The 20,730-nt window shown below is 39.7% G+C and overlaps 1 protein-coding gene across 4 annotated transcripts in view; it reads right to left on the bottom strand.

Moving 5' to 3' along the window:
* nhsl2 (NHS-like 2) overlaps positions 1-20,730 on the bottom strand; it is a 119,343-nt gene that overhangs the window by 48,826 nt on the left and 49,787 nt on the right. Inside the window, exon 1 of one of the 4 annotated variants that reach the window (XM_067523294.1) lies at positions 17,807-18,169. The exons of 2 other annotated variants lie outside the window; for them this stretch is intronic. In XM_067523294.1, the coding sequence (XP_067379395.1) occupies positions 17,807-17,885 (79 nt within the window). In that variant the 5' untranslated portion in view covers positions 17,886-18,169. Of the gene's footprint in view, positions 1-9,201; positions 9,458-17,806; positions 18,170-20,730 lie in introns of those variants that run through there. One more of the 4 variants, XM_067523295.1, reaches the window with a different exon arrangement.

Genomic DNA, 20,730 nt, shown 5'->3' with positions numbered 1-20,730 from the left:
TAGCTCAGTGCTGCCACCTGCAGGAGACACCTCTACTACATACTGTATGTTCAATTTCTGTAAAGAGGGAGTAAAAAGTCTTTTGAATTCTATTCTAATTATCTTCTGCTAAATCTATACAAAGAATAATGGAAGTTAATACTACACTGCAGCACTGGAACATCACAAAGTATGCACTGTTTTCTTTTTAAAAGTCCCAATAATACACACAGTGTACACATCGTTATTATACATTATTAAGTAATTGCTTTAAATGAAAGACTTACTTACTCAGCCACACATGCAACTCTCACACATGCAGGACATTTTGAGAAGTAAACCCCAGATGTATTCAATAATGCATTATACAGCAGATTCATAGTCACATAGTAAGTGCTGCATCCAGCGTTGACCAGCATACGTGAGCTCGCAAAAATACACATTTATGATGATTTGTATAAACTATGTGAATATATCCTTGCTTGCACTTTTTTCTTGATATTGTACATCAAATTTGTAAGGAAATAAAATCCCAAATGCACTGTTTACTCTGCTTTGAATCATATTCTCTGTACAGTTCTATCAGCTTCAAGCAAACCTGTCTGCAGTGATTAGGCCCTGGAAGTAATGTATAGTGGCATAAGCCACCTTGCTTTCCCTCCTTTTATTCCTGCTCCTTCTTTCATAAAAAATTACTCTCCTCCCTTTCCCCTACTCTCTTGTCATGTCTCGCATGATTTCTTCCATAATTTCTTAAATCAAACAGCTCTTCTTCTCCTCTTCATACTGCTCTCTCTCTCTCTTTCCTTTTTCCCTATTATCACTCACGTACTCCTCAGAGCTTTCCAACCTTTTCCTCTGTCTTCCTCTGTCATATCTCCTTCATTACACATAATCACACACAAAATGGGGGACAAGTGAGAGGGTGGAGTAATTGAATTGAGCTTAAAAAAAAGTGTGGTGGTATGAGTGTTTGTATTTTTATAATCAGAGGATTCACCTGGTTTAGCCACCGTGTCAAATAAGCTCGAGTGAACTGTGCAGAAGACAAGAGTCAGCATGCCAAATTTTGTGAGTGTGCATGTATGTGTGTGTGCCTGCATGCACATGTGTGTAATGTGGACAAAAATATCATGCTAAAGACACACATCACTAACATAACTAATAACGAGTTCATCTTCTCTGCTAGATAAATGAAAATTCAGTGTGTGTGTCTGTGTGTGTGTCAGCCAGGGCCTAATTGAAGAGCTGGATGCGTTCGGCCATGTTTGCTAAAAGGAACAATGATCCAATTTTATGCTAATTACTGACGCAGAGATTTACGTCACTTGAATTGTGATGGTTAGTTGGAGAAGGAGATAGTCATTGCACATACACACACACACACACGCACAGACACACTAGCCTCATCTCTAAAGCCACCACATGGACACAATGTCTCTATATTTGGAATTAATTTTTTCTACAATACGTGCTCATATTATGCCACGGTTGCCATGGATACAGCCAAATCAGCCTGGTGGGAAAACAGCAGAGACACATTTGATTCACACACAAACAGGTGCACACACACACAGAGACATAAGCATGAATGACTAAGCTTTTCAGTCACTGCTCTACACATATTTGCATGTGTGTGCATTTTAGTATTTAGTTTTTTTAGAATTCTATTAGAGATTGACTTATATGGATTAAGTAGACCAATACTAAAAGTTTGAATTACAAAAATGTCATATATTTAAATATAATAAATTCACTCCCACGCGTTGGTCATGACAGGAAAATACCACCCACACATTCAATGTTTTACACAGAAATGTGTTGTTTTTGTGGTGAAAAATAAAATATAACATTATATACCAAACTACCAATATAAACCTCCCCCCACAGAAACTAGGAAAAATTAAGTGAAGTTCTGTTAATGTCTGCAGATATAATGGCAAATAATACATTTCCAGTATATCACATAACAAAAGTACATTTATTAAAAAATAATGGAGCCATAATTCAATCTGGACACTATCTAGACGGTCTACAAAACTACAACCTTAATGTTTTAACAAGATAATTGTACCCAAGAGTCTGCTGTTTTTCAGCTGGTTTGATTAATACTCAGAAGCAGGGCTGAAGCTACATGACCTTCCCTGATAATAATCTCTGCAATCAAATCGAATCAAATCAAAATTTATTTATATAGCACTTTTCACCAATCAAAAGGTTGACCAAAGTGCTTTAAAGTAAAAAGAAATTGGAGATTTAAAATGTATAAAATCCAGAGACTTGAAACAGAAAAATCTACAGAACCATCGATAAATGCTTGAAGTACTAAAAGGAAAATAAAATTTCCAATTTAAAACGAATACATTTTCAGAAAAGGAAACGCAAACCAATCAATAAATAGAAAAACATAAATAGATGAATAAATAAAAAGATAAGGTCTCATGGAAGAACACAAACCTGCTGGGTCCAGCTCCTCAATATCAAACTTTATCTTAGCTCACACTCACCCCCCGTTTTTTATTATTCCACATATACATAATGTCCCTGCATAAATAACAGTTTAAAATACAGACTTTTATAGTCAACAAATCTATACTGGTTTTTTAATTTAGCTAAGGAATATTGAGTGGAATCTCTAATAGCCACAATGATCTAATATGCAATACTGCCAATGAATGACTCATATTCATTAAAAGAAATGCTTCTTAGCTTTCGTCTAAAAGAAAACAAGGATGATTTCTAACCTCCAAGTTAAAAAAAGCTTCCCAAAACAGGATTCCCAATCTTTGATGTCATTACTTTTCTGTAGCCACACTGCTGGCAGTGTGTTAGTGTCTGACTTTGTGTTATTTGAGCTTCCAGATCCAAATACTCCCTTTATTTTAATTTGTACTTGTCTCTAAACTGCAAAATCCCTTCAGATCCCCTTAAAACTCTCCTTCAGGGATAAACTCTAATCATGAACTCAAAATGAGGTCAGCAGCAGTAACAGTTACTTTGAGAATACAAACTACTTAAAGCTGGTGTGGAGTGTTTAACATCAGTGTATTAGTAACACATTCATGTTGAGGCACCACTATGGTCACCATAAACACAGAAGATGATCCACATAGAAGACCAGCAGCCTCTTGGCTGCACCTTTACACTTTAAGACAATATGAAATTGCTTTAAGGCACAAAAAATATTATGGAATCAGGTTTCTTGCTTGAGTCTTTTTTCCATCCTATTTAGTCCTGTGTCATTATTGGCCCTTTGCTTTTGTCTGAGTTAAGTAGTTTTTGTACAATATGTATTTACTGGCACTAGATTCAGAGACCAATTACATTCTGCACACACACGCACACGCACGCACACACACACACACACACACACACACACACACACACACACACACACACAAGCTTTCTGACCTCTGACAGAACCAGCTGAGTCAGCCTTGTAGGTCCTGCCCAACAAAATCTGCAGTGTGTGTGTGTGTGTGTTTAATCATTGTGATAAATAATCAGTGGCTGTGGGGTATGTGTGTGTGGATGCATGTGAGAAGAAACATAAAATGTGTTTGTACAGTACATCTGTATATGTGTCTCTTTACTTGCCCCAGAGGAAAACACTGCGGCAAAGGGACAGGAAGTGATGTCAAAGGTCTTTCAAGGTCAATGGCATGTCTCTGCATCCCTGCCCAATTTACTACCTCTTCCTCTCTGTCTCACACACACACTGACACACATACACACACTTATTTACAGCCTCTCCTTAGGCAAGGTCCTTCTTTATGACCTTTTGATCCTATCAGTGGACATCAGTCCACACTCGTTCTGATGTGGTCCATCAGTTAGCCTTTGTCTCACACACATACACATACACAGTGGTTTGTCTTTCTATGGATGTGGAAACTCATTGCCTTAATGCATTTTCTAGCTTCTAAACCCAACCTCAACCACTAGAACTAACTGCCTGTCCCCATCCTAAACCCGTAACTCTAACCTAAGACCAAGGACCAGCCATAAAGTTCTAAAGTGAAGAGATGTCCTCACAAGGATGATACAGTATTGAGCTAAAATTTAATAACCCCCCGCTGCCTTATACACTGAGACACAGATGGTTTAGGTGCACACACACAAAGTCACACTGAGAACAGCTGTCCACTCTAATGCAAGTGGAAATCATCTGCAACACTCACTCAGCTACACAAACTTTCAAAATAAAAGTGTAAAATCACAGATTATGCCAACGAGATAGAGACACAGCAGGAAGAACCCACTGAGGACTTCGCCAACAGCAGGTTGAAGTGCATTCGGTTTGCCACTGAGACAGTTTCTTCTAAATGCAACAAGGTGTAACAAAAGAAACACTTAACGCAGGGGATAACTTCAGCGCACAGCAAACAGCCTGACAAGTCCCACAGTACTCTCCAAGTGTGTCTTCGCTTTTGTAACACAAAATACAACTACAGTACATGGCGTTGCTTTAACATTTTATGCTGAACAACACTTGCACTTTAAAAATTTTATGCTGCAAACTGCAACGACTGTCAGCGAGGACAGTTTGAACAGGAAGACACACTGTGCTTTTATTTTTGCTTTCTGCTATGCAACAAGCTGTCATCCTGTTCCTGCATTTGATTTCCACACAACACTAATATTTTAAGCCCCTAAAAAAGATTTTTTTGTCACACTCAGTGGTGTGATGACAGCTACACTTTGTTTCCTGTGCAAGAATAACACTTTTGATGAACTTCCCACCAGGTCAGTAATTAAGTGGTTGATTTTTGTATTCCAACAAAAGCAAAGAGCTGGATTACAGATGTTAACAATCATTGCAACCATTAAAAAACAGTAACAAGAAGCAAAGTAGGAGACTTTAAACAAGTCATTATGCCTCCCACTATCAACATAACTAAACCCACATTTTGTAACTTTGTAAAACATCCTATTTTAGTAGAGATGTACTCTACACAGTATATGTGTGTACAGTGAGAGAAATTTCCTACAAATGCAAAATGCCTGTTCATGGTGACTAAATGCAGTCTTTGAACTAAGCTGTCACACCTCACCAGTCTTTAAGACCAGTGCTTCCACAGGAAGCTGTCCCAGCAGGGAACACATAGGAGATGAGAAGTCTCTGAGACTTGCTAATTAGATTCCTGACTACTGTGTATTCACCTGGATGTATGTTCTGTAAGGTTGATTTGCATTGAGTCATTGCTTTGTCCTGTTGTGTGAATTGAGCTGCTGAGCTGAGTGGTTAAAAGGCACCAATAGACTGTAAAACCTGCTCTGGAGTGTAGTTCTGTTCTGCTGTGTGTGTGTTTCTCCCTCTTGCTGATTAAACTCATCATAACCAAGTCTGTGAGCTGCTTTTTGCCTGCTAAACTTGCCTTACAGTTTTTGCCACGACATCCACTATCCCAGACTCACCCAACAGCACTTTGAAAGCTTTTTGACCAAGGCTCGGACTTTTAACCAACCAGAGAAGGCCAAATCTTGTGTGTCACCTGCTTGCACGAAAGGGTTACTTGCTGCATCTGATAATATTTCATATAAGCACTGATAAAATGTAAGATGTTGCTCATAGTAACCATCCCACTATGAATCAATGCCAACTAGTTCAACATTTTGGTTTTCCAACTATTATGCTGCTTTGCTTCACTCTCATGTTCCTTTAGTCTACAGTAACTGCAATTTCTTTGTACTTTCTCAATTTCAAAACCGAACAAATTTAGAATAAGCCATACGTCACCTAGTGATATTTTTGGTGTTTATACTTTATTTGCCAATTAAATTTGTTACAACAATAACTGTGTTGTTATTGGAGCTCCAGATCCAAAGCTGTTGCTGTCTGGCCCACTTTGACAGACGGCCTCATCAGTCAGAACAGACTACAATCCCCAGAGGCTCCTTATCACCAGCTGCCAGACCCACAGATTTGTTTTGGCACCAGTTCCTGTAGTTCCAGTCTGTTTTGATAGAGTTAACCTTGTCTGACAGCAAACTACATGTCCCACTGGCACCAAGAGACTGATTACAACTTCCACTGTGCTGACATTCACAGTATAAAGAATGTGTTTTCATTTCATTTGCCTCTCATTTAAGCTTATTCCCACACTGTGTCACTGTACAGAATAAGTGTGTATCTGGACATCCTGTGGGTTGAAGTTGCACAGACCAACTTCTATTATATCACTGGTTAACAAACAGACACACACGCACGCACGCACACTGGCACTGGCACTGGCACTGGCACTGGAAGGCTGTGCTGTCATGGTCAGATTACTTCCAGGAACCATTGTCTCAGAGGAGAATTTGACAGGAAACAGCAGTCCATCTATTTCTTGTAGGCTTCCTGTTTCACCTGACAGACAGGCCTAATAAACGCATACAGCACAGATGAAACAAAAAACACTGTGATGATGCGATGTGCTTACACAACAATCCTATTATTTAGGTCTTTATTAGACACAACACTATCATGAAATGCGAAGTCTCTAGTACTGACAAAACTATAGGTCTTAATTTAAAAGGAATATAATCTAATTTAAAAGATTTTTACCAACAATGTAGCAGCAAAGTAGAAAACAGACCTTCATTTATATGAAAAAAATCCCTATTTGCTTTGAAGGCACCAACATATATAATAATGTGAATACATATATATTTATATATATATAATATAAAGAGATGCAACCTAATTCTAAACCATAACCACCCAACTGTAATTAATTGACTAAAATCATGTCAACTTTCAAATAATCTATGTCTGTAGTAATAAAACTGTTGGCCCGGGATTATAAAGTTTTTTAAGAGTACTGTATATTTTATCAATGTACATCTTCCGTATTTGTGTACTGAGGTCACAGATACCTGTGAGGTACATCTTTGACACCTTAATCCTACATTAGCTGGAAGAGAACATTTACAGTCCTGGTTTCATGTAGGTGTGAGCAAGCAAGAGCAAAGTAACTGCACTTGCTCTTGTCCTGTCCTCTGAGACAGAACGAATTAAATGATGATAGAGAGAGGATGAAGAGAGGAGGAGGAGGGGGCAGCGAGAAGGACAAAGCTTTATTTTAAGGTTACACAAGAAACAATGGAAAGAAAGAGCAGGTGATCTGTCCAGAGATAACAAGGTGGACAGTAAGCTGGTGCAGTACATTTTCAGTTTCAGGTAGAAAGTCCTACGAGCACATCTTCCTCAGACTGAGTCATGAGGCTGACATTTGTGTGATGTTTCCTTGCTGGACTGTGTTGGTGAATCTAAATTAATTGAGCATTTAATTGGTGTAAGTGTTAAAGATTTTTGGGGCGTTTTTCAACTTCAACTTTTAATTTTGGGTCCAAAGGTTTATTTTATTTACTGTCACTGAATAAGCAGTTAATTTGCCTTTCACTTGAAGCTGGAGCTGTGATTAACCCAGCTTAGGATACAGACTGGAACAGGGAAACAGTCTAGTTCCTCTTAAAACCACAAATACCCCGAAGTTTACATCTACCTTGTGTGTACATCCTAATGAAAAAGAACTGTTTGACCACACTTCCAGTTACATATGCCATTTCCCACTCTGCACCAAAAAGAATAAACAGTATTTTTCTCAAATATGTTGCACTATTCCTTCAATGTAAATTTATGAATGGGCTTGTTTTTTTCTTCTGGTGTCTGGCTACATGTCATTTTTGGCCAAAAAGCTCAGGGGCCTGAGCCCAGTGGATCGGTTCAGTGAACCGTCCACCTCCTTATGTAGCAAATTGTTTTTCTTTCTTTGTCACTTTCCCTCCATAACACACCAAAGTGTTTTCCTATGTCAAAATATAGGCCATTACTTACATAAAACCGATAACACAAGTTTTTAACATACACACAGAAATCTTTTTGAAATGACACCATCAGTCACACTGTGACACTGGGAGTCAAACTGTCCTCCAAAGTTTAAAATAAGACATTTTCACTCCTCTCTACTGTTCATCTCACTCCTCAGGCTCATGCCCGTCTCTCTCTCCATCACACATCACAGCTGGGTCAATCTGACACTTGAGGCGCACTATTTAACAACCCATCTGCATAAAAATTCAATGAGACTCTCTTTCATTTTCAGATCAACTTGGACAACAGAGAGAGAAAGCGAGAATAAGAGGCAGAAATATTATGTTGTATGTTGTTGAATGCGTATGAGCTGAGTAGCACGTATGTGTAATACTGTATATACTGTACTGCATATGTGTGTACAATTACAACTGTGTGTATGTGTGTGTCATAGTTTATGCATTGCTTCATTTTCCATACTGCAGTGCAAAATGGTGAAAATTAGAACTTCAGCTGTGTGTGTGTGTGTGTGTGTGTTCGATATTATGATAATTGCTCTATTGGAAAGTAATGTAGCTGAGCACAAAACCACACTGTGACCGAGTTAGAGTCAAAATGCACCTTCAGCAACATAGTCAAACCAATATGTGTATGTGTGAGAGATAGAGACAGAGAAAGTAAAAAGTAACACACAGACACAGATGACCTCAGCTGACCTTGTGCCACCTTAGCAGGCATGTGTGAAGACTTTTCGAGACAGGCAAAGCGCAAAGTGAGGACTCTTCAACATACAAAGAACCTTTGAGAGGCAATGACACACAAATATACACTCACACACATGAACCATAAGTTCATCCCTCTCTCCAGCAGATACACACTTTCACAGACTTCTTTCTGTTTCAGTCGGTGCTGTTAAAGTTATAAGTACATGTGCACAAATCCTCTTACATATTTTCATTTTATAGAAATGTGAATATGGGTTTGAATACTCTAATGAGTTTAAAGTTAGAAGGTTCACAAGTTGTTAGTGCAACAGAGTTTTCTATAAAAACAGAAAGTAAAGCATGTACTTATATTATTTCTAAGTTACTCTACATTTTTGTGCAGTTCTGCAAAATTCTTTATACTTCATACTTTGCCAACAACCTATGCAATATTCTAAAACAATATTTAGCCTAAAAGTATCAAAACCATGCGTATAAAAATGCATGTACAGCTGTGTTTAAAGACAAAGAAATTAGTCATATTTGCACACATGCTACATGGTTACCCTCACTGGAACATTCCTGAGCTGCTCCTTATCATGAAAAGAAGACCCTCCTTATTTTAGTACCACTCCAGTACCACTGCTCTTCAAGCAAACTGTGATTGTCTTGTTTCCACCAAAAACTATTACACGGTTTATTACCAGTTTATTCTCTTACCTGGCCTGGACCAAAAAACTTCCATGTTGTTAGTCCTAAACTCTCTCCGGCACAACAACTATCCCACACATGGAAGTACAGTGGGGAAAAAGCGGAGAGGGAAACAAGAGGAGAAGGAGGAGGAGAGGCCAGCTGCCTACTGAGGTTAGCCCAGTGACTCATTCAGGCTGTGGCTATGAGCGTGTCAGCGGGCAAAAATGAGAGAAGGGAGAAAGATTGGAAGAAGAGGAAAAGAAAGAGAAGAGGGCAACAAAGACAGAAACGGTGCAGGGAAAGCAAGTTTTTCTCTGGTGATGTGAGAGGAGAGAAAGGGAGGAAACTGATGGTGCTGGGTGTCACCCTTCCCCTTTCTTGTTTTCCTCTGCCCTCCTAACATTTCCCCTTCCCTTCTCTCCCCTCTGGGTCCCACCTTAAAAGAATTTGCAATGTTTTAAAGGCATCAGTCAGAAGGTCAATTTACCATAAAGGTTTCTAGTTATTTCCTGTAATTAGTTCACGTGGTTCATGCACAATTTACACACAGTTTATATTCAGCGCCAACTTCCAAAGGTCAATGCAAAGCCAACCTTATAGTCTCTGTCAGGATATGTAAGGACAACCCTGTTTCATAGACCCCTGTGTCCCATTTATACAAGTTCAGTAATTACTTTTTGTATTAACATTAAATCAGTTGGGAATCTACATACAATAAATAATAGTGCTTACATGACTGAGAGAACTTCAGGAATGAAAGTAGTAGAAAGATTGTAGTAAAAAATAAGACTTTTATTCACCTCTTACTTGCAAAGTTTTCAAAGCTGAGTGTCTTCCCTCCTGCTGGGATCAGGCTGCTTGAGTATGAAAAGGGAAAGATCTTGGTCTGGTTTTCTACAGCCAGTTTACACATGTGTTTGTTAACTTTTCACCCAAACTGAGATCTTTCCATAACTTTAACCAAAGTGTTTCTGTTGCCTGAACCACAGACCTGAGTCAGGATGTGAACCCGAGTATCTGATGTCACAATTGCCCAGTCTGCTGCCATTAATAAATGTGGTGCTTTATTCACTTATGTGTTGTGTTGGTCATGTGGCCCGTGACTTAGATGTGGAAGAAAGAACTCTGAATGTTGAGCTATGAGTATAATCCAAAGTGAGGGAGCAGTAATTGAGTAAGGATGCAATTTCTGTATGTTGGTTGTTTGTTTTTCATTTAGAATGTGTGTACAGTCCACTGACTGCAAGACTGGCTCAGAGCTCTTTTAATGACGGTTCAGATACTAAATAACTGCTGGAGCAAACATCTCCTAATCACAGCCAAAACAGTTCAGGTTGGGCATCTGATTTCACTTGTTTCATGGTGCATAATAAAAAAAGGTTTTTTTATTATTAACTATGACCAGATACCTCCTGTGTTGACTGAAAAGGATTTCATCAAGACAGATATTTCACCCACATATTGTGTATACATGACATTGTATAAGCTACGTTCCTTTATGTTTGAATTATGATGAATTGGAAACTATTACATCAGTAAAATAGTATTGAAATTCTAAATGCAACAAAGATCATACAGTAATATCTACATGTGAATGTTTTCTGCCCCGTTCTCTCCCTATTCCATCATGTCTATTGTTGGTGCAGCCCAGCTCCTTTCCTTCCTCCCCTCAACAGTTACTTCCTGAAAACACTGGAGGTGACAAGAGTGCCCCACAGCAGGCACACGTTGTGTTTATGCATCTATACTGTGCAGTATGCGAACGTAAATGTTTCATTTACTTCTATCCTGGTCTGTTGTTGGGTTTTCAGACTTGGAAGAATTATCTGAAATCTTTAACCTTGTGTTACTCACACCACACATTGTATTTGGCATTTTGTATATTGTACTAGTTCATCTGCCATAAGTTAACCAAGAGGCTGTGGACGAGCATGTCCAAGTGAAACATTTAGTCCACTTTAAATTAGAGAGAGCAGCATGTAAATTAAATTTCTGTGTCCAACACTGCAGTACAGTCGGGTTGTGAGCATCACTAAGTACTTTGCCGAATGCAGAAAGTTGCACCATTTGTAGATTTCACATACCACCAGATGGCAGCACAGAGGTGGAGAGGTTGGTACTGCTGCAGGGTGTACCCTCACCCGGTGACAGCTGAGATGGTCTCTAGTACGCCTCTTATAGATAATGAATGGCTGGACATACTACTATTAAACAAATAACACAACTGAAAACAACAAATGTTGCAAGAAGCTCAAAAGCAGCATGTGCTGTCCTGTAACTCTTCTGGTGGAAAGTCTAAAGTCTGCCGCACCTGAAACCATGCCCTGAATGCACTTGCACAAGAAGAAGTGAGAATTTCTACCACTGGAAGTCAGTGAAACAATAATTTTAGCTGGTGAGTACCAATTCTCTCCAAACTGTCTGATATCAAAGTCAATGTGTGCAGAACCCAAGTCGATACTTTAAATAAGTTTAGTGTAAACTGCAAAGTCCTTGACATGTTGGAGAAATCACTGTGAGACTGTGGCAGCGCTGAGTTTGCAGCTCCACGAGAGCATGGATGATTAATGTATCCTTCACCTTTAACTGTAACGACTGAGGTTCCTCTCAGCAAGGCACTAAACTCCCAACAGTGCAAGAGAAGCTTGGTCACCCATTAAAGCTACAGCAACACTCACTGGCTCCTGTAAAACGGGATTTAAAGCAATTCGGTGCCAAAAAATGATAGTTCTGGAGGAGAAGGAAGCCTGTGCAGTGGGTCTTCCTGGGATAGTTTGTCTCATCTGGTTTTATGCATTAGTGAGACATTTTGCATAACTCAAAAATACTAAAGGTGTTTTACAACAGATACAAAAACAAACCGATACAACTTAGTGTTGTTACAGTATACAACCAAATATAAAATAATGGATTGTATATTTTGTTGGACTGAATTTTTTTATTGTATATTAAGTATACATTAACCTGATTACAATACTACAACTGTTACAACACAGAAGGTGTAAAAATGCAATAACTAATTGCATTTAACAGAAAATAAGACTTCTTTGCAGTGACATATAGCATTTTTGTTTCCTAGCCAACATGCATATAGCGCCCTGATTTTGATACACTGTGACTCTGCAACAATGATAATCGTTATAAACAACTTTGAACTTTGAATACAACGGGAGTGCAGGAAGTACTGACCCCATTATCTCTATATCCATCCTCCATCCATCCATATCTGTAAACCTCAATGAGAAAACATGGCTGAAGAAGTAGTCTGTCATTGGTGTGTGAAAGGTTAAAAAACACTTTTCTAAACACATTTTTTTTTAAGAACATTAATTGTAGTGTAATCGTCATATTTTCTGCAGTATACTGTCAACAAGTAGCAGCTAACTGTCTCTGTGCTGGTGCTCTTAATTGTCTCCATCCTCCCTTCGACAGCACTCCAATAATCTGGATGAGGAAGCAAAAGGATGAGAGCTTGTAACAGCGTGTGATATCACAAAGTCTGCATGTTATAGTGCCTGTTTTTTCACAAATGCAAACTGACACAGTACCTTCTATGTACATGTCAGAAACCTCTATTATTTTTAAAGGTGTGAAATAAATATGAACTTAATAATGAACTACTCGGAAATACTTTGATGAGCACAACAACTTCAAATATATTTTCTTTTCTATTTCTCTGTAAAACGACTCACCTAAAATGTCTCGATCAAACAACGAAGCATACCAACACACACGTGTGCTTGTCGAATGGCATGTTCTTGTGTGTGGTAGAGTGGCGACCTGCTTCAACACCTGGGCGGTTGCCATGGCAACAGTGGCTTCCGCCATACACTCCCAGGCTTTGATTTCTGTCTCCTCCCATCCCTCCTCTCCCACTGCTGCTTCTTCTTCTTCTCCACTTCTACCATCACTCGCTCTCTACACCTCTCTTCTCTCTAGTATCATGCCTCAGATCTCTCAATCGCTTTTTCCAAACACTCCTACTCACCTCCATCCAATTATCTGTACACGCACCACACGCACCACAGTCCCTGTCTTTCCCTCCCTCTCTCGCTCTCATGCTGCAGGGCTTTGCTGAAAATGACATCATCTATCTGAAAATATATGAATGAACAGTGTGTGTGTGTGTGTGTGTGTGTGTTTGTGTGTGTGTGTGTGTGTTTGTGTGTGTGTGTCTGTGTGTGTGTGTATGTGGCTGGTCATGCCTTGAGTGTGAGCAAGTGAATACAATCCTAACAAATAATGACACAGAATCAAGAAGACTTAGATTTTCAGCAGGAACAAAGAGAGAGTATCAGGTGATCACTGGAATGGTTGCAAAGCAGCAGAAAAGACAGAGGCATTAAATTTGAAAATAAACACAAAATTGTTATTGTATTTATGTGTGTGTGTATATTTAATTTGCAAAAGCACAAGTGCTCCAGCAACAGCCAAACTCAAATTTTCAGAGAATAAAGTATAAATAAGGGAAATGAAGCTGGAATGCGAAGAAAGAACAGAGGGGGGTAGAGCCATAGAGAAAAGAGCAGAGCAAGGAAAGAGAGGAAATGATTTAAGTTTGAGCTTAATGAAAGGGGAACAAGGGAACAATAAAGACAGAAAAAAACAGTGGAATTGGGAAACAAAACAACGCCAGGATCAGACAGATGGGCACTAGATTAAGCATCGTGGTACCCTCCATTCCTGCCGTGACTTGGCCAAGAACTGTCTGACTACACATGGAGAGACATAGAGACCCATTAGGGAGAGAAACTCCAAATACATGTGTGGCATCAGAAACATCAATCTAAGTGGTCACATCATAGAGCAGGGCCTGCCAGGTACAGTCTTTCTCACCACTACACAGGATAGAGCAATACAACACTTTATTGAAACTTCAATTTTGATTTTTGACCATCTACAGTATATCTTGAACATTATTATCCCAGCTTAACATGTAACATTGTCACATGAAAATAACCACTTCAAAATCATTTGGATCGTACACTGACTTTGTATCACGACAGCAGCTACTGCACTATGTAACTTTACCGTCCCTTCCCTCAGAAATCTTGAAAGAACTGCATAATGGCTCTGCTTAGCCCATAATTCTCACAGAACATACATCCCTGCAACACATCCATGGACAACGAATGACAGAACCAGCTTTTGCTTAATAGTGACAACTAAAAGAGATAAACACATGCAAGACAGGTGCTACGCTGGCATTTTTTTGTGATGTATTAGATGTTTTATAGTGTTTTGTGTTGTGTTTACTTGATGTGTGGTTAGTGAAATTTTATTTTTTGATTATTCACACGTTTAAAAAGGTTCAGTAAATGCAGCAAACTTTCTAAACAACACACTAACATGATACTGGAAATGGTAATAGGTGCTCTTACATTAGCTGCTGTGGCCGTTTAATAATTTGCCATTCAAGCTTTATTATTTGTCAACATAATCCAAATTCAAACTTTATTATTTGTCAACATAATCCAAATTTTATAAGGTTATTTCTGTTGGCTAGCTGTTGTGTTTGGCACATAAAAAGAAAACTGTCTCTGCTGTTAGGCTCCCGAGTTTTGTTTGAGGTTTGTATGCACAGTATATCAGTCAAGATTGTTACACATACCTGGGATTACATAATAGTCTCATTGTCACATTAATCTTAAATGGGATAATAAACTATATATTCATATATGTATACAATCCTGTAATATTACTGTAACATGTCAGTCAGCATCATTCTTGGCTTCTGACAATTTCTGTGTCAGTTCAGCAAGAGCTTCAGCTTGGAAACAAATCCACATAAAGACTGAAACCGCAACTGCTATTCAAAACAGCTGTGGAAAACTGATTTACACACAAGTAGGGGGGCAACATACTGTATTACAACACAGCACAAGAAATTAAAAGGGATATGTGTTAGAAAAGACAACGGAGAAGGGATTGAGAGTTTTAAAGTTATTCAATAAGTAGGAAAGAGTGTACTGTGGTGATGACATGGATCACAAGGCGTGGAGGTCTCATCTGTGACAGATTTTGATTTGACCAACAAAATCTATCTTAAACCATGAGTCCAAGTGGATTTTTGTGCCAAATTTTAAGCAATTCCAGTAAGGCATTCCCAAAATACCAAGCTTACCAGAATGTGATGGACAACCAGCAAACATAATGCCTCAGGAGGCATGTAATGGTTGTCTCAGGAGGCAAAAAAGAATGAAATGAAAACTAAGAGATGATCAAGTCAGCTGAGTAATCAGATCATTAGACAGAGAAGAGAAAGTAAAAAAGTTGATCTCTTGTCTTCTTAATCACAGTTTGCTCAGTTGTCATAGTGATGGATCTTTCCGTGTGGGACTTCTTACATTACAGCATTACAGTTTCATCCTCAGCAACATTTGTACTTCTTGTTTATACTGGGTTATGAGTTAAACTGCAAAGTTCTCTTTTATCAATGAATATAGTACTTCATCAAAATCACAGGAACCAAATTTGGCACAAATCCGGAGTTGATCAGCTGCCCCTCCTTTGCTGCCCCACACATCCGGCCTCCATTTGAGGTTTTGCTCCATTACCACAACTATTCTTCATTCTCTGCTTTACAAAGACAACAAATGTTATTCATATAAACCACTAGAAGTCCTAGAAGGTAAATGCCATTTTCAGGTGGAAATGATCAATTCTGTTGTTTATTTGTGAGCACAGTCCCCTATCTCCCACCCATTAAGCATCAATTACGTCTCTTGTCCCTGAGCGTATCATCATCATCATCATCATCAGTAATCACAGTAAATGAATGGTGTCTGGTTTATCACACTGCACCTGCTGACAGTAACAGTGATAAATGTGCATCGGATGCTGATTAAAGTCAAGGTCAAACATATCAGGGAAGCGTCTTGTGCTGATTATTGCACCACAGCAGGTGTGTATGCAGGCTAGCTGGTTGTCGGTTTGTGTTGAAGCTTACATACATACTGCGAGCACACACACATTTCTCCAGGGGTTGTGCACATAACGTGTGTGGACTGAGAACAAGAATGAGCATATGGGTGTGTTTACTCTCTGCTAGCACTGTGTGCACAGTGCAGCTCTGCAGCATGACATAAACACTTTTTCATGTGAGATTTCAGTGGAAAATCCTCTTTCACCTCCTCCCCTCCCTCTTGTATGTCCTTCGTCATGCCTGCCTGATGTGGTTCATCTTCTGGTCTCTAAAAATCACCATTTTTTTTTTGTATTTCCCTTTATTTTTTCTCTTTTCCTCTTTATCCCCATTTGTCCCTCCTCCCTCTTGCTGTCCCTTCTCTCACTACCTTCTCTCCTTCCTCACATCCTTTATCATGCAATGAGGAACCAAGTAAGAGCGGCAGATTTGCAGGGGCTGTCATCTTCTCTCTTGTTCCCCTTCCTTCTCTCTCTGTCTCTCTCTCTCTCTCTCTCTCCCTCCCTCTGACACACACACTCACACAATCTCTGCCTTGCTCAGGCTCTCACTCGTCCTGAGAGATAATTAAAGAGCCCACTAGTAATCCCATTCAGCCGTGCAGGACGAGGCAGTGCAGCTGAGCGATCACCCATTCCAACATATACAAGCACATGCATGCACGAGACTGCAGCGTGTGGTGTGAAAACTCTCAGTATTTGCACACACACTTCAGCTCAGCAGCATTAAGGCAAAAAGTGAGGACAAACACAAAACACACACACTGTCTGTCTCTCAGCCCAGTCACACAACAAGAGGAAAAAGACCAATTGACCTAGTTCACTCCAGCCGGGCAACCAAGACAAAAGAAAGATGACTAGAGGATTCATGCATATGAAACTCCAGAATATGAGACCCTGTAGATGGAGGGGATGTAGAAATTGAGAAAAAAATGCACCTGGATGCAAAACCTGGATGAATTCATGGAAAAACCAATAGAATATAGAGAGATGGGATGAAGGCTTGCCAGCATGTGTGTAAAATCCATACAGAACAAGATGCAAGGATGGATGGAGAGGTTGAAAAAATTAAAGAACCTATGTAAGACACCTGAGTATGAGATATTTTTACTGAAAGGATGCACTCGGATTATAAATTGATGAAAAGATGCTTGCTAAGGAATATGTGCATACCATAAATTGAGAACGAATGATATATGGATGAGACAATTTGGATGTAGGAACTGGAAAATTTACTGGACACAACAGTGGAACTGAAAAGACAACACTAGAGAGAATGAATGAATAGAGAGATCACAAGACATAAGACACCTGGAAATGATATATTTTGCTTTGAGGAATGGAGAGACTGAAAAACAGGCTGATGGCAAAAAAAAAAAAAGGCAGATCAATAGATCACCGGTTATTGAATGGAGGCTTGCCAAGTGCATGTGTATATAGGATGCATGAATGGAAAGGTTGATGGAAGAGTGCCATGAGGAATGCATGGACGTGTGACACATGACTATGAGGATGGAAGATGCAGAATTTGAAAGATGAACAGATCAAAAGTCTACACTGGATAGAGTCTGTGAATGTGTGTGAATGACAGATGAATGTGGGATGAACAAATCAGAACATGAATGAATGGGTTGATGGAGGCAAAGACAGACGGACAGATAGAAAATACTGAAAATGTAAAAAATAATCAAATAGAAAGATAAAGTACCTGTTGCTGATTTGGGTCTGTGTCTTCCTTTGGGCCGTCGTTGGGAATTTCCCATACTATTCTTCCTGTCCCAAAACATCACCGCTTCATACCACCAACACACACACACACTGACTGACTGACAGGCAGAGAGAGGCTGACGAGGTGTCTGTGTGTGTGTTTGTACGCCTGCTACGTGTTAAAGCATGTGAGCGTGCAAGTCGAGTAATAACCGAGAAGTGTGTGTAAAAGGGGAAGGACAGAGCATCACAGCATCACTGAAGCCGACTGCATCCTAGAGTGTTTGGCCGCATGTGTGTGTGTGAATCTCTGCGTGTGATTGCGGATGAGGGTGGACGAGAGAGACAGAGAGAGAGTGACAGAAGATGGGAAAGCGAGGGAGAAGAGTGTGTGTGTCTTACGCTACGTGTGTGTGAGAGCTCGCCTGAGTGCACTGTGTATGTGAGCTGTTGACAAAGCAGGCTGTGTGCTCATCTGAGGCTGTGTATGTGCATGTGTAAGGCTGTGTGTGTATGGGTGTGTGTGTGTGTGTGTGTGTGTGTGTGTGTGTGTGTGCGTGTGTGTGTGTGTGTGTGTGTGTGTGTGTGTGTGTGTAAACATAAGTGTGCAAGCATGCCCGTGTGTTAGGCGAGGTGTGTGTGAACACCTTTATTCAGCAAAAGGTTTGGATGTTGCTGATGAGCATGTGCATATGTGTGTGTGTGTGTGTGTGTGTGTGTGTGTAAAAAGAGAGCGGGAGAGAGAGAGAGAGAGAGAGAGAGAGAGAGAGAGAGAGAGAGCACTCTTTGTGTTGATCAGCTCCCAACCAGTCGCATGCAGCCGTTGCTGTTCAATTCATAAAGAGCCAGACAGAAAACAGCCAATCAGGAGCCAGAGATTGAGAGAGGAAAAAGGGAGAGAGAGAGAGAAATGAACTGAAAGAGGTAGAGTGAAAGAAGAGAAAAAAAGGTTGGGGTGGTCACGAGAAGAGGAGCGATAAATTGGCTCACTATCAGCTATGTGACTAGAAAACAGAGGAGGAATAAACAATATGGCCAAAAGTATGTGGACAAACCTATCTGCACCAGGCTAAGCTTGTTAGCTGAACTATTAGTTCAAATTAGCGAGTAAATGAATGAGTAAAAAGTTCATAGGCTTACAAGAAACCACTAATTAATTCCAGAGAGATGCATGTATACGTTTTTAAACAATACTGACTCACTCCATATTCTTTGTGTCAGGGAAATTTTTCATTTTGATATAGAGCTCAGCTTCCATCTTCTACATACTGTAAATACTAGGCATGATAAAATGTCCAATTGGTGCATGAATTTTAACATTTAAAGAAAGGAATCACTCCAATATCTATATGCATAAAATGTAAACTTTACATTGCCCCTATTTCTCAAATCCTGTTCTATAAAGAAACCAACATAGAAAGGTGGAACAAGAAAGAAGAAAAAAGAAATTCTGACAGACAGAGAAATAAATAAATGAAGAGGGTGAAACTGGATGGATTTATGGGCTTAGATGGAGAGAGGGATATTAAAAGTAAAGTGAGAGGCACAGGGAATGAGATTGAGAGGGTGAAAGAGTAAAACAGCAAAATGGGGAGAATACACAATGAGGAGAGACCAATGAATGAGTTCTACCTCTTCCACCACTCACTTTCTCATTTTTATTCCTCTCTACTTGCCTCCCAAACCCTTCCCTCTAGCATTTTTATTCCTACATTTATCTAAACCACAGGTGACACACGCATGCACACAGACACACACACACACACACACAGACAGCTGTTTCATGCATTGCTGAAGCCTGATCTAATGCACAAAACGACCAACAGCTGTAGAAGTTAGTCAAGGTCACACAGACACACAAACACTTCTGTAAAGGGTTGATTAGAAATTTCTTTAGAAATTAATAAATTCCACCTCACGATTATAACTCTCACACAAATGAATCCAACCAATTCCCTTTTTTATAGGAACAGATTTCACACTCTAAGTTAAGCTACAAACAAATCACATTCTCCTGTTGAAGTGATTTCTGATATAATAACGTATACACCCCAACTGAAATCAGCACAACTTTTAAGGACTATATCTATATACTTGTTTTCACTAAAATACTTAGAGGTCCTCACCCAGGTGACTGACTGGCAGCATCAAAGCTGTAATTCTTAGCACGAGTTCTTAAAGCTTCTGCTTCTGTAAAGAGCCCACAGAGTACATGAATTAATCAACTAATCTATTCCATCAAATAATCAAAAAAGAAAAAAAAAACAACAAAAAACATCATGTAATAAAATGTTCCAAAAGTGTGTAAAGTTATAGAACATTAAAAATAATTATATTATGGCATATAAGGTCACTTGTAAACACAGTATACTTGTGCTAAATAACCCAACAATCCAAAACAGGCTGTGGCTCTCCAAGGACGAAAGGTTGTCCAACAATCACACGGTCATTGGTTTGAACCCCAGTTCCTCTTGTCCATCTGTTTCCTTGAGCATGACACTGAGCCCCAATTTGCTCCCAGTGGTCAGACTTGCCTTCCCTAGCAGGTGCCACCATCGGTGTTGAATCAACAAACGTGAATTAACTGCAAGAAAAGCTCGACCGTACTACTACTCTACACTTCTTCAGCTCGTCTGGGGGAGTGACCCCGTGGTTGACTGCCGATCTTTCATAGCGTTACTCGGCACCTCTTTCTCTCGGCACTTTTCCTCGCAGTGAGCATCAAAACGTTTCTTAATGGTCTGCCTGTGGTTGTCACGGCCGCTCTCGCTGAGCTCTCGGCAGGGGGCAGATGAAAAGAGCGGAGACGAGGAGAAAATGAGCATGCTAAAACAGCTTAGTATCCGTGGGGAGGACACAATGATGGTTGTTTCCAGTGTTTAGAGGATAATCTGACTGTAAAACTGGCCCTGTTCATCTCTTTAG

The sequence above is a fragment of the Channa argus genome, chromosome 12 (assembly GCF_033026475.1).
Source record: "Channa argus isolate prfri chromosome 12, Channa argus male v1.0, whole genome shotgun sequence".
Taxonomy (NCBI): domain Eukaryota; kingdom Metazoa; phylum Chordata; class Actinopteri; order Anabantiformes; family Channidae; genus Channa; species Channa argus.
Note: the sequence above shows the minus strand (reverse complement) of the source record. Positions and strands in the feature narration are given on the sequence as shown.